Genomic DNA, 16,884 nt, shown 5'->3' on the forward strand with positions numbered 1-16,884 from the left:
TTCTTCTTAAAGGTCTTTGTGACAAATAATTTGTCTTCACTGGAATGCTTCAAGAACCACTGCTTCCTTTCACTGCTGGTTTTAGTGCTTGATACCTGGGTTTTGCTTTTCTTCACTTTTTTCTTCTGACCTTCGTTTTTCTGATGCTAGTGCACATGTTATCACAGCGCCTTTCTGTTACTGTTGCTTGGCTTGTGCACTTAACATTTTTTGAATATATCAGCTCACCCCAGCCTAGCATTTTAGCTCCAAATTCCTTATTGCTCAACTCTGGAAGTCGGTTTTAATTAGCCAATACCGATAGTGCCCAAAGAACCACATGGTTCACCACACAACCAGCTCCTCGGGGGCCAGCCCGCAGAACACGTTCATATTGCATCAGCTGTGCCACCATCTCCAAACGCAAGCACTAAATTTGCAGCAGCAAGTTTACAGAGAGCAGTTGTGAGTATCAACATCAGTGCTAAAGCGAGAAGCATCAGTCTCCTCCCGAGAGAGAGCTGGCAGCTGCCCAGGATGGTGCAGCTGAAGACCTTGACTTCAGACAACTCTGTATCAAGGCTTCTGGGTTTCCGTGCCATCCCACTTGGTACTGGTGGAAGCACCCTGACCTGGCCTGGTCATGACTAACGCCCGCAGCAGGCTCTGACGCGCTCCTCAAGCCCTGCATCAGCATCTGCCAGTGCTCTTAGAGCTCTCAAGGCTCTTTTTCCATCAAGGCTAGTGATTGCCAGCGTTCTGCCGCTGGAGCCGGTGTGCTGTCAGTGTCTGCCTTTGACGCAGACGTGGTTCTCTGCCAAATGCAGAGATTGCCATGGCACCTGATCCATGGTCCAGCGTGCTGCCCTCCACCCATGTGGCCAGCCAAGGACCAAAACCCCAACGGGAGGTAGGTGTGGATCAGTTTAACCTTGGTCTTAGATTTCATCCCAAATTCTGACTACTGCAAATCAAGATAAGTGATTGGGGTTTTAAAGTTACTCCTGACATTCATCTGAGCAGTCTTCTGCATTCATGTGAATCCTCAGAGGTTAAACTACAGAAAATTAGCTCCTGATCTGCCTTTTCTATACCACTTACTGTTTTATATATATTTTACTGCACCTGATTCAACTCATTTCCCAAATTTTTCAGACCTATTCATCTTAATTTCAATGTCCTTAATCATTAATGTTGTTTTCTCTGAAACCATCTTTTTTTCATACGAGGTGATCAGTACTGGAAATGATGCTGACCTACTTGATTTGTCTAAATAGACACATTTAATATTTGCTCCCATTGAACAACCTGGAGTGACGAACAAAATGCCTCGCGCAGCTGCAAAGCCAGTTCAGGAATGGGATTTTGCTGCTCCAGGTGGTCCTGCCGATGCCTGTCAGGCTGCAGCTGTCACGGCTGGGGCAGGATGAAGGGACAATGTTGAGCTGGGTGCCTGCCTTACTTCCCTGGGTCCGATGGTGGAGGTGATGGAGGTGGCAGCTGTCCTGCTTCCCCCTGCCCCGCTTAGTGCATTAGACCTGACGTTTTCTTAGTAAGTACTGATGCAGTATTTGCATCTCAAACGGACACAAGCAAAGGTGTCAAGTTCTGAAAAAAGTGCAAATACTGCTACCAGGAGAATTTGAAGGCATAAGATCTGTAAAGCTAATGAGAATATATTTCTTAAATAAGTAAGTGTAAACTAGTGAAGTAGTTATTCTCTAAGATCTTCCATTTTTATCTTGAGATTTCAACAAAAATTAAGTTATGTGAAATTGGGTTGTGGTTTTTCAGGCACTAATGCCATCAATAAGGCAAAATCATGAAAGGAAAAAGTGTGTTACATTATTTCCCTAGTGGACAAAACTGCAAAGAGAATTTGGAACAATAGCAAGGTTGTAAATGACATTTTCCATCTTTCTCCCACCAGTGAGCCAACGCTGATTACCACTGTGTGCAGGCATTCTGTTGTGGATGTTAAAATTAACATTTTTAAAAACTCAACAATTGTTTTCAAGGAAACCAACCTGCAAAATTAGAAGCCACCCTGAAAAGATTTTGAAAGGGTTTGAAGAAGCCAGCTTCTTAGGCCCTCGGTAACCATCTACAGTGCCAAATAGAACAGCTGGATTGATTGAGCTTTGTTTATTGTTGTTGAGACTAGCAGAGGCAAGGATTTCAAAATAAAAACAGCACATATTGACTTGCAGCATTTTAGCCGCACAAAGCATGTATCTGAATGCTTTGCTTGGTCGGGAATTTCTACCATCTTCATTGGGAATTGAATTTTCAGAGTCAAAGTGATTGTTATTCCAATCCTATTGAGACTGATAACCTATAATTCAGTGAAAATGTTTATTATTTCATGTGTTCCTGCGGATTTGTAATTTGAGGGGTGAAACTGAAAGCCAAACTAAAGCCAAATAGCTACTGATGTCTAGGTATGGGATATCTCATTGTTTTAATTTGGGGTTAGGCGTGTCAAGACCTCTGAGAATCTATGCTGAAGGAGCTGTTTGAAAGCAGCATGATTTTTCTGCTCAGGTGCAGAAGCTTAAAATAAAAAATTTCGGAACATTTTGGGGAAAAGGTAAGGACTTTAGGCTAGCTTGAATTAGGAAAAAGTGAATGAGGCTCTGAAATAAAAAATAATGAAAATGTGCATGACCCCTGTGTAACTTTTCCTTGAAGCACCCAAATCTTTCCTTCTTTATTTTGTTAATTTTCCTCTATGCTATCACGTTGCTGCTTTAGTAAAAAAAGCATGATTTTCCATGAGAGAAGATGAAGTTCTGGCGGCACTTAGCCTTTTCATTATGATGATACCCTTTTGTGGATCCTGGAAAAACTCTGTGTCTGGATATTGAATAATGTCCTAGTAGGAAACACACTGAATAGTGCTTTGTGCAAGGAAATGGCTACAAATAGGTCAGTTTTCATCAATATAATTTCGAAGAGCAAACTCAGTCAAATGCTTACTCAGTATGTGATTTTTTTTTTTGTTGCTATTTGTGTTGTACCTCTAGATGATTTTGTTTTGCTGTTTTTTTTGTTGCTGGATTTTGTTTTGTTTTCTCATCATAACTAGAAATGACTGTAATCTTTTTTAAACTGTAGAGATGGATAATAAATTTCACTTAAAAGGGGAATAAACGGTTTTTCTTTCACTTCTACATCATCTGTAATGTCGAATTCCCAATCCTCCCAGGGCAGCAGTTCAGGGTACCTGGCAGGGCTGCCACTAGAGGGCACGAAATTACTTTAAACACTGAAGTTACGAGACTAAAAGCAAGTAAAGACTTCGAACTAGCAAAGCAGTGAAGAAAATGCAATAAATGCGTTATTCTAGGGTTCTTTTTTTCAGCTTCTAAAAGATCGAATATGACTAGCTTTTAAATGTTTTGGAGAATCATACTTTAAAACATGAAACAGATATCAGAAATGGACTTTATAGTGTGCTGTGGAATTTAGGAAAAGATGCAGTGGAATTCAGGAGAAAGGAAAGTATTTTTCAAGTGGGAACATAAATCAAGCAGAAATTGCATAATTTATTTCAAACTAGATTGTGTAAAATTATAGGTAATTGAGCAGAAACACTGAGGTTCTCGTTTGACCTTTGCGATATGTGTTAGCTCTCTCAGCCCCAGTCTGTGTAATAGATGGCTACTCAGAAGTTCTCAACCCTCCATTTAATATTGCTTGGAATGCATGTCTGTCTCCGTTCCTTGTCTGAGAGATAATGTTTCATAACCATCTAAGGATGCTGTCAAGATAAATCCATTATGTATGCAGTTCTTCCATGCCGTGGCAGTGGGGGTATGTGCTAGACAGACATTCTGGATGGTGCTGAGAGTCTTGCGTGGTTACAGACGAATGGGCCTGGGTCGACTGCCAGTCCCTTGACATGCACACAGGCAGAATTTACCTCCTACGCCTAAAGACTGAGACACAGCGAAAGAGGATGCATGAGCCTGCTGTGCTTTAGCCCAAGGTACACAAGTCCTTGGGGAGTAATCTCAGCCTTATATATTGCAATGCAATACCTTTTATGATAACAAACATTTTATAAAAAGCAAGGCTGTGAGCTACGTGGGTAACTGGTAAGGAAATCCAGGTGAGGCGAACATTATGTCCATGCGTCATATAAATGTGGCATGAAAATAAAGTTATCTCAGTGATAAACCCATTGTATAGCATGAGTAAAGTATGGTATAGCAAGAATGAAGGATTGAGCATTCATTCATTTCCCACATGCAGGTATCTCTATCCTCAGCCAGGATAGAGAAATTACAGAGAGGACCTGCTTAGTGGATTCTGTACCTGTGTTAACTCTGGCCTCTCCCCACAGGGGTCTATCATGGGAAAATAAATGCTGCTGGGTTCTAGAAATCCATGGGACTTGGGTCCTTTGGGCTGAAGAGGTTCACATCAACCATGAAGTTGCTCTGGCCCTGTGCAGAGAGGTGGCTGGCAGAGGCTGACCTCAGAGTGAAGGACTAGTCACTGGCAGCTCCTCGGTTATACCTGTCAACGGATCAGGACGGTTGAGCCTTAACTTGACTTTATGTGTCTGTGAGTTTTTACTGTCCATTGTGGAACCTTATGAGAGTAATTTCTCAATCTCAGCCTGGAAACCAGGACAAGTTCTCACTAACTTAGGCAACAGATGGGTTTTGGTGGCAGTTTGACCATCAAACTATCTTCCATTCTCTCAGTGTTTGTGTTTAAGCTGAGACAGTGCATTCTGCTAGCAGGAGGCAGCGACATTAAATTCTGAGTGAGATTGCTGTCTCGTCTTCAAGGAGAAAAATATAGCTTGTGCTGTTGCTTGAGGACATGGAGTACAGAAAGGACGGTCAAGGAGGTGCTCATGTTGTCTGTGTCAGCTCAAGAGATCTTGAGCTAAGAAGCTCGGTGGCTGAAAATGGCATTAAGTTACTCTAAGGTAAATGTTTTAGCTTCTGGGTTTTGCTGGTCTTTTGGCAAACACAGAGGCCTCCAAAGGATGAGGTGGTGAAGAAGGTTCCTGCTGTGCTTGGTTTGGTGAGAAGGTGAATAGTATGAATTCCTTCTCACCGGTGGTGCAGTCTGTTGCTTCTTTATTATACACTTGTTTTAGAAGGAATTTCAGTGCTGGAGACATACCAGGCATCCCATACCATTAGTGAAATGTTGAGAGATGGTAATTTCCTAAGAGAAACAGTGTCAGAACCTGCCTGTATGTGGCCATTCTGTATGCATTTAGAAGAATGTTTTATTAGCTACCCATAAATACAGAACTGTGTTCATATAGGCAGAATTATCTGTATTTAATATAAAATGGCAAGTGAAAGTAGAAATGGAAAAATTAAGAAGTTGATAGCAAGCGATACCAATTGATAGTTATGAGAAAAAGCTAAAGGTGTATTAAAAATTATACGGCCAGTGGGACAACAGGCAGGACTTATTCAGGAAGAAACAAAATCTTAACAATAGTTTAGATGAGTATGGCATGAAGATGACAAAACTGCCAATGGTGATACAGGAGAGATATTAAATATATCCAAGGTTATTCAAGAAATATTTCTGCTCTGTATGTGGAAAAATTATATTCACAGTTTTTCATCTCAATGAATTCCTTTGTGTTCTATTAGTAACTAAAGAGGGTATTAAGCAGCAGGTGTTAAACTTTTATATCTTTGTAACTCACAGCATCAGGATAGTAAAAGAACTGTCCCAAGAGCTGTCCAGACTATTACTTTTAGTTTAGGGTAAAATTTGTATCACTGAGCAAATCTCAGAGGGCTAGGGAAAACCCGCTTTTTGTTGGCCATCAAGATTATTAACACTTGAACAATTTGTGGAGGGATGTGGTGAGTTTTACATCAACTGAAGTCTTTAAATAAAGATTTGATATCTTAAATACGTGTTCTTTTTCAAACGTATTATGGGCTTCATGAGGAAATTAGTAAACGAGATGATGTGGGTTCTGTTCAGGGGATCACACTAGGGATCATCACTGATCCTTCTGACCTTTAAACCTATAAATCTGGAAACATTAACTGTCTTCACGCTGTAACCATTTCAGGCTGAAGTTTCTAGAAGGTCTTCGATATTGCTGATAAATATTGCTAGGGGTATTATGATAGAATGAGTCTCAGAGTTCATATGTCTGCATGTATTTGCCTCAGAGTCTCCTAATCTGCATTGAGCCCCTATCAGTTTCATTCCAGGATCAAGCCCTAAGGCTTCATGTGTACATTAAGGCAGAGGCTGTATTTATGGTGCATCTTGTACAGTACATACATGTCCTGATCATGACAGCAGGACTTGGGTAATTGTTTCAAAAAACATACTTGAAATACTATGAAAATGCATACATCTGTCACCACTGCTCATAAGTTTCTGTCTGCCTTGTAAGACAGAGTACAAGAAATTATGTGGTTTTGTCAAACCACACTCTGAAAATCATTTCCCTTCATTAATTTTTCATTATAGCTGTGATGTAATGCTATCACTTTTAGTTAAGACCTGGACTTACTTAAACCCAACATCCAAACTCAAAATCAGCTCATTCACAGACAAAAGCTACGCCTGCTCCTAGTGCCTGCACTACTGCACTGCTGCGGCGTCTGTGGAACAGCTACCTCCAGTGTCCAGGCTAAGAGGAGAGCGGGACATCCTGGAAAATGAGGAGGGGGACTAATAATAAAGGAATTGTTGCCACTGGAACCCAAAACGTCTTCTGATCCCACCTTACCTCTAGTGTGGAGTCACACACACACAGTGAACCACTCACATCGTTCCAGCTGGAGAACTGAATCAGCTGCAGGAGCAGCCAGCTGAGCTCTGCGCTGCATCAGTACTGTGGTGGGAGAGAGCGACGTGCCGGTCTTCTCTGGAGGCTTGTCCTGGTTTCGGCTGGGATAGGGTTAAATTTCTTCCTAGTGCTGTGTTTTGTGCGCAGGGTGGCACCTGAGTGAGGAAGTCTTGCTGGATCAAACCAACTCCATGCAGAGCCAATGAGAGGGGTGACTGCACATGTTGACTAGTTTACAGTGAATCAGTAAACCAGCTTGAGGTGATGAGAACTTGACTGTAGAAATTTTGGTGTGGCTTGTTCAGATAGGGCACTCGCACTTTAGCCCCCATGTCATCCAACTCTGCTAAGAGCAAGTGAAACTTTTGGAGATTCTGCCATGGTACCTCTGCTTACATGATGGGAGTGTAGAATTAATGGATGGGAGAGTTGAAGGGATGTGCAATTGGAAAGAAACGTAACTGAAGATAGAAGGTGATTTATTCTTTCATCCTAGCATACCAAGAGTTTAGTCCATGTGTGGTATTCCTGTTCTATTAACAACGTAAAGTTCTTAAAGCCATTTTGAAAAGTCGTTCTCAGCCCTTAAAAATGCTCATTTTATCGAAAAGTCAAATACTTCTTGTAGGAGGTTTAAATATTATGCCTTAAAATCCTTATATATATGTGCTGGTTTTGACTGGGATAGAATTCATTTTTTCCATAGTAGCTAGCTATGGTTTGGATTTGTGCTGGAAACAGTGTTGATAACACAGGGATGTTTTTGTTACTGCTGAGCAGTGCTTACACAGAGTCAAGGCCTTTTCTGCTTCTCCCACACCCCACCAGCGAGTAGGCTGGGGGTGCACAAGAGGTTGGGAGGGGACACAGCTGGGACAGCTGACCCCAACTGACCAAAGGGATATTCTATACCATATGATGTCATGCTCAGCATATAAAGCTCGGGGAAGAAGAAGGAAGGGGAGGGACATTCGATGGAGTGATGGTGTTTGCCTTCCCAAGTAACTGTTCCATGTGATGGAGCCCTGTTCTCCTGGAGATGGCTGAACACCTGCCTGCTGATGGGAAGTAGTGAATTAATTCCTTGTTTTGCTTTGCTTGTGTGCACGGCTTTTGCTTTACCTATTAAACGATCTTTATCTCAACCCACAGGTTTTTTCACTTTTACTCTTTTGATTCTCTCCCCCATCCCACTGCGGGGGAGTGAGCAAATAGCTGTGTGGGGCTTAGTTGCCGGCTGGGGTTAAACCAGGACTATCTCTCTCTCTCTCGCTCTGTATATATTCTGAACCAGTTTTTCCTGCTCCCCATCCTAGCCTGAGACACCTCTGGTGGGCTTCCTTGCTGGCTAAGTACCAAGGCCCACCCTGGTCCTACAGTTTTCTGTCTCCTCTCCATGCACAGACCTGCCTGCTGCTGCTTCTGTATTAGTTCGCAGGGCTCGGGAGCAGCATGCTTGGTCAGCAGAAGAGGGGTACTCGCTGGGGTTGGGGTCGGCCCAAAGCACAGTTAACACATTGAGGAGCACGAGAGGAACTGTAAATGATTGTCTACTTGCATCAGTTCTAGTTGTGCAAGCGGCTGCTAGACATACTTCCCCCTGAAAACGCTGGCATCAGCGGTAGTACCATGTGGTTAAAGAGAGTTACATTTTAAGGACATTGATGGGATTTGTGGTGAGGCTACAGCCCACCGTGGCAGAGAGAGCCAAGACCCCCATGCTAGCACTGACCTGGGCAGGGAGTCCTGAGCTGTTTCTCCTGTCTCTCCGTCTGTGAACTTATTTTTAATAAGGGATGATTTTTTAGCCTGAGCACAGCAATGGACAATCCGGGCTTTCTGGACTGACTTGGCACACAGGGTCCAGAGTTAGCACGAGTGGGGCCAGCTCAGGTACCTCCGATGTAATGTACAGGTCTAAGTCCTTAGACTTACCTCCTGCGTTCACAGTGTTGGGCCATTGAGATGCTGTCCTCTGGATGACAGGGGTCAGCTGTTGTCTCTGGTAGTCAGCAAGACAGAGGTCAGCGTCTTTTTCAAATAAGAGAAGGTGCACCCAATATTTTCAGAAATATTCCTACTCACATTACAAGTCAAATCTTGTAGCATTACTCAGATGAAAAAGCACATTTTGATTCCTAGCTATGAACTAAGGAGCACAAGACCTACCCATCTTAGAGGGAATGTTGCCACCATGATTCCTTTCCTCTTTTCCAATGCCCAGGGCTGTAGCCGAGCCATTACTGAGTGACTGATGGGTGTCAGCCTCGGTTCACTTCACTGCACCACAAGTATCTACGGATTGTGTAGAGAGATCTCAAATGCCCTGGGTGCAGCAGAAACTATAAAAAGGCATTTGTGGGCTTTCTGCCCACAGGGATCCCATGGAAACTTGTATTTGTTACCTTGCTTTTGGAAACTAGTGCTGATATTGAGACATTTTCTTCTTCTATGAAAGCATTTTTCACAGTGCTTAGATTCATGCATGAAATAATCTTTATCCATTTGGAGGAGCAGTCTGATCGATTTCGAAGGTAATCCTTCATTGATGGGAACTGAGAAGGCTCCATAACATTTGCTCTGCAAGGCTTGCAGCAGCATTTATCGCTTATTCTGGGCCAGGATTTTGTAGGCAGCCAATATCAGGGTTCTTAGTTTAACCACATCAGCATGTCTTAAACCTGTCTTAAGCTGTAGCTGTTCTGAAATCCTTTGCTGTTGATAAATTCATTATGCTGTCCATGAGCAATATTAGCAGCTTTTTCCATGACATTCACATTCAGTTCTAATCAGATTATAAAAGTAAAACACCACATACGATACGTGAAAACAGGTCTTTCCAGGCAATTTGGAAATGCTCTGCCAAGCACTTTGAGGCTGTTCTGGTAAACACATAAAAAACATTAATCCAAGAACTTTCAATAAACTGCCACTAAAAAAAGGAGAGAAGCACTTTCCTCTGCATTGCTTTTGGTGCTAAAACGCAGGAAGCCAGCGGCAGGTCCATACTCCAGCGTGGCCCCTGTTACACAAGCACTCGGGTGCAAGGCAGGGCAAGTTCCCATTCACCAAGGAGCACAAACGTAGACTTTTGTAAAGCTCTGGGTACAAGAGAAGGTAAAATCCGCCTGTGTATGTCCCTGCCATGTTTGGGTCAGTACGTTCCAGTGGCTTCTGACTGACGATGTTGTAAGTACAGACCTGGGCACAGAGTGATGTGAAGAGACCTATGATACAGAACAGCCGAATGCCAAATTCTCCACCCAATTTGTGAGGCAGGCCTGTGTACGTAAGCAGGGCTGTGTGTAACCGTGGTATTAACATATATAGAACAGATGATATGATTTTGGCTGTCTGGTCTAATTCCTTGCCAAGTTTCCAGAAGTTTAATCATGATCTAATTTGAAATAATTAAATCAGTTGTGTTTTTTTAGAACTGCTTTTTCATCTCTAGGGCTATGAATACATCACTGCAATCATAGCTAGGATCATTTTATAATAACCTCTAATTTTAAGTGATCAAATTTACAAAATCCTCTGTAAATAAAAATCACCAAAGCAGGTTACTAACTGGTGATCCTGAACTCTATTCCAACAGTTGGGCCATAAGGTGGTGTGGAAACCATGGGTCTAAACTTGTGAGCTTTTATAAAGTTGGTGTGTAAAGTTTAAATCCAGACCTGTATCTAGAATTCGGTTTTTTAAATCCATGTTACATCTTCCATCGGATTCCTGGCTGAGGAAGCTTCTGGACCTAAAAGTGTTGAAAATCTACATCTGATTTTCTAGCATGACAGTTTAGTATCTTAAACCGATACACAAACTAAACACAGGCAATACCAGGGAAAAGTGTGGGTTGAGTGGAAATGTAGGGACTTATGTTTTATATTTGGTTTGGTTTGTTAGAAAACATTAGGTTCTTGACTTCTGCTCTATTCAAAAAATGAAGTAATTGCACATGATGGAAATCCAGACCTTATTCTGCTTTTCTTGTACAAATTCCTTGTGAGTTTTAACACAAATAATGAATAAAATGCAAGAATTGGACTACCCACTTTTCTTCAAGTATCTTCAAGTCTAAACAACCATGACATAAATCTTTCTAATGAATGGACATGTGCAGATGTACAAGCTTAGGGCTTTCATTTTAAACTAAAGGAACTCTCTGGCTTCAGCTAGCGAAAGCCAGGGTTTTGTTCATCAGATTTTTCTCATATTCTTAAAATCATATTTGTATTCCGTTTCATTTGAATATGTTTTCGATTTGTCCAAACAGCAGATGGCTATCATAAAGAGTCTGTATTTAACTTGGCACTTTCCATTCCACATTCCTTTACTATTCATAGCACAGCAGTCATGCTCATCTCCAGTACACATAAAAGGAGGCAGTTCGACTTGCAGCTGCAGATCTCCTCAAATGTTTGAGTATTTACAAACTCACTTACAGCATTTTTCTTTTAACGTTGAGAAGACCAGATACTGGATATAGTGGGTGGATTTTTTTTCATCTCTACCACTTTCATGCAATGAGAAGTAAATTAAACCTGTGTCTGTAGTAAGGAACCCCTGCACTTAAAATTAGATTCATATAGAGTTCACATTCATTCGGGGAGAGTGGGACTATACATAGGCAGAAAAATTTGCTCTTGAAGACAAAGATCTCAGCCTAAACTGTCAAGCAACATGAAGAATGAAATATTCATCTGATTGAACAACAAGACTACCTAAAATGCATAAGAATAAAGGCATCTGTGCTAGAGTAATGCCTTTTTATTACTGGGGCTTCACAAGGAAGAATTTGATCCTTTTGAGTATTTGTAAGCAATATATTTTTTCTTCAGTTGCTAATAGAGAGCAGAATATGTTAAACAAAACCAATTTTCTAAATGTCTTTGAATGTTTTCTTTCAAATTAATTTGTCTTTGTCAGAAAGTATCAATTCTACTTACTGTGTTTTCAAGCAAATACAGTCAGTGATTATTCTTTTTTCTTATCGTTTCAAACATGCAACACACTTCTAAAAAGTAATCTCTCAAGGGTTTTTTGTATACAGGCTTGAACTGTGGAAATAGTTTTTTTTTTCCTTGATAGTATCCTTCAGTTTGTGTGCTTTTCCAGAGCCTAAAGAAGAAGAATTTAATCTCAAAAATTAGAAAACAGATTTTTTTATATGTAAATTAAATTTCCATAAGACTCACAACCTATCTGTTGCTTTTTTAATGGTTATGACTATGTATGACAAATGCTCATTCCTTAGAAATACAACTCCTCCTACTGAACTCATAAATGTGCTTTATTTTCAATATGTTATCTAACAGATTTTTTTTTCCTCTGTGACTACCCTAAATTTTCTACTGTTCAAAAAGCCTGGCTTTCCAACACATATGTGGCTGGAGACAAGCAGTCTAACATTTCACATCAAACAATAAACTCAGCATACTGAAAAATATATACAAAGATTTTCCTTTACTGTAATATAAATACAGCCACATGCTTACTATACTCTACAGCGTTGCTTGAATGGTATTATTTTGTTATATTAAGAATGATTTTATCTCACCAATAACTATGGACAAGGTTCTAATTCTTTCCCACCGAGTTCTTCATTTCAACAACCAAAATGCCATCATGGCAGAAAAGCGCAGAGAGGTCTTTGTTCTCCACTCCATTAGGTAATTTGTATTGTCTGGTAAAGCTTCTGGACACAAAACCGTGTTCGTCCATCCTGGGTCCGTGCTGAGCTTTGATCAGGAGCCAGCCTTCGAAAGTTTGAATAATGATATCTTCGGGGCGGAACTGCACAACGTCCAGCAAGACCTGAAAGCGTGTGTTTTCCTCCTCCTGGCCGCTCTTCCCGGCCCCAGCTGTACTTTCCGCGATACACCTTCTGTTGCTCAGTGCAGCTGTAGAAGGGCCCGGCAAAGCGAATAAAGAGTGGTCCAGTTTGTGTGCTTCCAGATCCTGGACAGCAAACTGCTCTTGATAGCGTACGGGAGTTTCCACCCAGTGTCTAATAACAGCTTCTGCCATTGCTGAGGCTCCTGTGTCGCTCTGGGGAAGCTGCAGAGTCAAAGCAAACTCTTCCCGGTCGTATGCCTCACCCGTAGACTAGTTTATCGGTTGATGTCGCCTTTCACTTTTAGCACAGGCAGAGCTTAACATTTGATAGGGCGTGTTGTGCTCCAGTGCCAGGAGACTTGTTTCATCTTTTATCCACTGACAATAGAGCACACTATTTATAGTGCTGGGGTCTTGAGTGGCTTCAACACATGCACAGCTTTCATGCATAAATAGTAAAAGCAAAATTTTAATGCATCTCTGATTATTGCAGTATTGTGCTGTTTGTCGTTATGAATAATGAGGAGACAAATTATGTGAAAGATTCTTTGATTTAAATGGAAGTTTAATGATTCTGTTTTTCCAAGGGATACATGGCAATAGATACAAACTCTGTATTTCTTCTAACTGAAATAAAAAGGTACTGAGGGAAGGGATTTAATTAGCTTGACAGTAGGAACGGAGTAGCTTTCAGGTTAGGTAAACTGAAATTATCAGGTGCATTGGACATTGTTGCAGAAGTTGTGTGTAGGTGAAATACAGGCATGGTTAACGGTGTTATTGGTGGGAGGAGGGAACCGTAACCATCCCTGCCCAAAGAGGGGGTGCCTGAAGGGCTGAGTCTGCAATCTTAGTGACCTACAAACACAGCAGAGCCTTCTCCAGCGTGTCAGGGAGTCAGACTCAGGAGTGCAGGGAGAATTACAGTGAAAGCTCATGTTTCACAGCTTCCAGGGGAGGGCAGCGTTATTTTTCCCCAGCAGAAGACCACTCCAAATCCTTACTGCTATCACATTGTCCCAGTAACCTTCATCTTCTGGGGCTTAACAGCTTGAATCTATGATCCCATCTATCGCATCCGTCTGGGGAGCAGGATGGATGACCTCAAAGGCTCTCTGTGGTGTAATCTTCTTGCTACTCTGTGACCTCAGGGCAAATAATGCCTACAAGTGTTGGTAGTTTGGTTAACAAAACCTAAGAGGAGGGTGCAGTGAAAAGGGAAAAGCATTTCCAAATTTTAGTATGTTTGGTAGAAAATCCCTCTAGCTCGGCTTGGTAATGTAAAGCAGAATGCATTACAGCAACTGATGGTGAAAACTGTTTATTTCCCTCAGTTGCACTAATGCTAGAAATAATCAAACGAGATACTTTTATTCCTTCTTGTTTGGCTATTGTTGTCCAGAGCTCTGCCTCTCTCTTGTCCTTACATCTTCCATTACCACGAAAATGGCAAGTCAGTTTATATGGGATCTTTGGTTGCTAACGGGCTTATGAAGAAAGAGGCAGTTGAATTTTGATAGCTATCAGAAATGAACTTCTGTATTGAGTCGATAGCAGGGCAGGATTACCAGACATATCTATAATTAAAGTTCTAAGGTTGCTATTTTATTTTAGACTCATGAAGGCTGCATCACAAGGTAAGGAAATTTTCAAAGGTAGATTAAAAGTTCAAGATAACTTACAGTAATGGCCAACCATTTAATTGAGTATTGTGGGAAAGGAGAGTTATGCTACTTTATTTAACTATCGGCTCTTCTCCTGTCAAACTGTCCTCCAGAAATCATTTAAAAATGCAATTCTGAATGTATGGCATGCTCAAATAGTGATAAAAATAACCTGGAGCGTTGCCCATTATCTGTTCAGCAGCTGTTTTCTGTTTTGCTAGCCAATGATTCACTCAATGAGGAAACTTTAACCCTGAAGTGAAGCGGTATGCCTGGTTGGTTGTGATATTATGCTTTTAGAGATTGCTGAAAGTTACTGCTGTCCCTACTGAATCCTGTGATGATAGCCTGACTGATTTTACTTCAATTTTGCACTTCATTAATAAATAATAAACTGTGCAGGAATACCGCAGTCTTTTAATTTTTATTTTATTTTAATTATTCCCATCTTCTCTGGAAAAAGGTAAACTTGCCTATACTTACACTTTAAATGAAAACAGAAACCCACCACCTCAGTGCGGCTCACTGTGGGACAACTATATCTATTCCCAGAAACAGTTGCGTTAGTCTTTCAAATGTCTGTGTAAAACATGCTTAGAACTGTCCGTCTGGCCTAATTAGCACGAAGGATGCTTTGAATACCCTTTAAACTCATGTCATGAGCAAAGCTCTACAATAGCATCCCTTTCTACTTTGTAGGGCAAGGAATTGGAAAGATTTTGGTAATGAAGCCGTGTAGCCTCTTTCTGCTCTCCCATCCTGCTCTCCCCGTGGTCCCAGTCCCCTCTTCTCTCTGTTTGCCACCTAAGGGCTCAGGAATTAGCACCATCTTTCTTACATCTTTGTTGCTAACACAGAGAATATGTCAACAGGAAAAAGAAAACATCCTTGAAATGCAAACATCCCAGCAATTTAGAATATATTTTTGGGCTTTCAAATTTAAATATGGATGCGGTGCTTGCAACACTGAGGAACTTTTGATGCTTATGCTGCTATACTCTTCAAATATCTATAGCACGCTTCAGTCGAGCTATGCATTTTAATAACAATTGATTACTGAGGTCATTTTAAACCTTCACAGCAGATCCGGCAGGAGCAGGATCGATGTCCTTAACTGCCAGCTCAGCGCCTTGCATTTTCTTTCCCTGTTTTTCTTGCTCGCGAAGGCCTCGCCCGGTGCTGCGCAGCGGGTGGGAAACCACCGACTGGCGTGGGAAGTGTTGCAGAGCTGCTCTTTGCAAAACTGAGGTGAGGCCATTAGTTATCGTGGCCTCGCGCTTGTCAGTCCATGCTCTCTTTCGCTGATCGCACGTATTTACGGTCTCAGTATCTTTTACGGATTTTTAAGGGAAAGGAATGGGATCCATTGGCAACTTGCAACAGTCGGCTGGGAGAAACACGGTATAAATGGGTCACACCGACATCTTGTGGTGAGAGGAGAAAATAGCTGCGAAAAGAAAATCGCAGGCTGCCTGCTGCGTGCTGGTACCAGTTATCACTGCCAGTCTGTGAAACGCTTGTATGGAAAGACAAATCAGAGGAAGAAAACCGCAAGACTTAAATTACAAGAGGCCATTTTCAAGCTCATATAAGCTTCTTTCTCAGTATTTTGGGGGGGAGGAATAAATATTTGATTCATGTTGAACGCATGGAAAATACAGAAAGCAGGCATCCTGGTAAAGCTGTATTGTAAATTGCAAAAATGCAAGCTGCACAAACTCATGAGAATAACACTTTTTTGATGCATATTTTACAGAAATGCAGGTGCATCGTGCCTGATGCAACTTTAAAATAATAGATTGCCTTGTCACAATTCTCTGCATGCTTGATTCCCCAAAGAAAAGCATGTATTTCAACTACCATTGAAATTCAGTAACTGCTGAAAGGGGAAAAAAGCTAAAAGGCTGGCAGGATGAAGTGAACAAGAACTCTTCTAGCAAAAGCTAACAGGCTAAATTCAAATGAGAGCCATGTAATTACCCAAATGAATTTAGGCAGAGCACTGCAATTACTTTTACCAAAGCACCCCAGGATGCCACTCGTGATCTACTTCACATGTCATTCAAAAGAGATGCTGTCACTTCAGACTTGGCAATGTGTAAGAAACGTAAGGAAGAGTAGGACTTGGTGGGTTTTACCTGTGCTGGGTCTGTTGTATCCAGTATGGGAGTTTAAGCTTTGTGGTGATACCGAAGAGCTAGATAGTAAGATAAAATGTATGTGAGAATGGAATGTGGGGTGGCACTTACGGAAACTGGATGGTGAAGAGCTATTTTCCACGTGGCATTTAATGAGTGAGAAAATATTGTCTCCTACTTGTGTCACTTTGAGTCCATTACTTCTTAGAGCTGTGAGTTGTCCTTTTAGCTGGATTGTTAGATCTGTAAGCTCTGACGGAATCAAAAATGTAATCACAATTACTGCAACAGTCTAATCAGCAGATACCAGGTGTTCTGTTTTCAAGAGATATTGAGGGATCTTTTTTTATTAATGTCTCGCTCCAACCACATGCATTTATATCGGTCAGTGAATGACAACATAACTCTTTCTGCAGCAAGACTTCATGCTGTGTTATACAACTTCTTGCAAGTTGTAAAGGCTGTG

At 41.4% G+C, this 16,884-nt stretch overlaps 1 protein-coding gene across 1 annotated transcript; it reads right to left on the reverse strand.

The window, feature by feature from the left end:
* Window positions 1-12,244: 12,244 nt before the first annotated feature.
* On the reverse strand, window positions 12,245-12,940 carry HSPB3 (heat shock protein family B (small) member 3). Its single transcript, XM_075137103.1, is given in 1 exon segment — window positions 12,245-12,940. A coding segment is annotated over 1 exon segment (582 nt). The 3' UTR covers window positions 12,245-12,358.
* Between the last annotated feature and the right edge of the window lie 3,944 nt (window positions 12,941-16,884).

The sequence above is a fragment of the Calonectris borealis genome, chromosome Z (genome assembly GCF_964195595.1).
Source record: "Calonectris borealis chromosome Z, bCalBor7.hap1.2, whole genome shotgun sequence".
Lineage (NCBI taxonomy): Eukaryota > Metazoa > Chordata > Aves > Procellariiformes > Procellariidae > Calonectris > Calonectris borealis.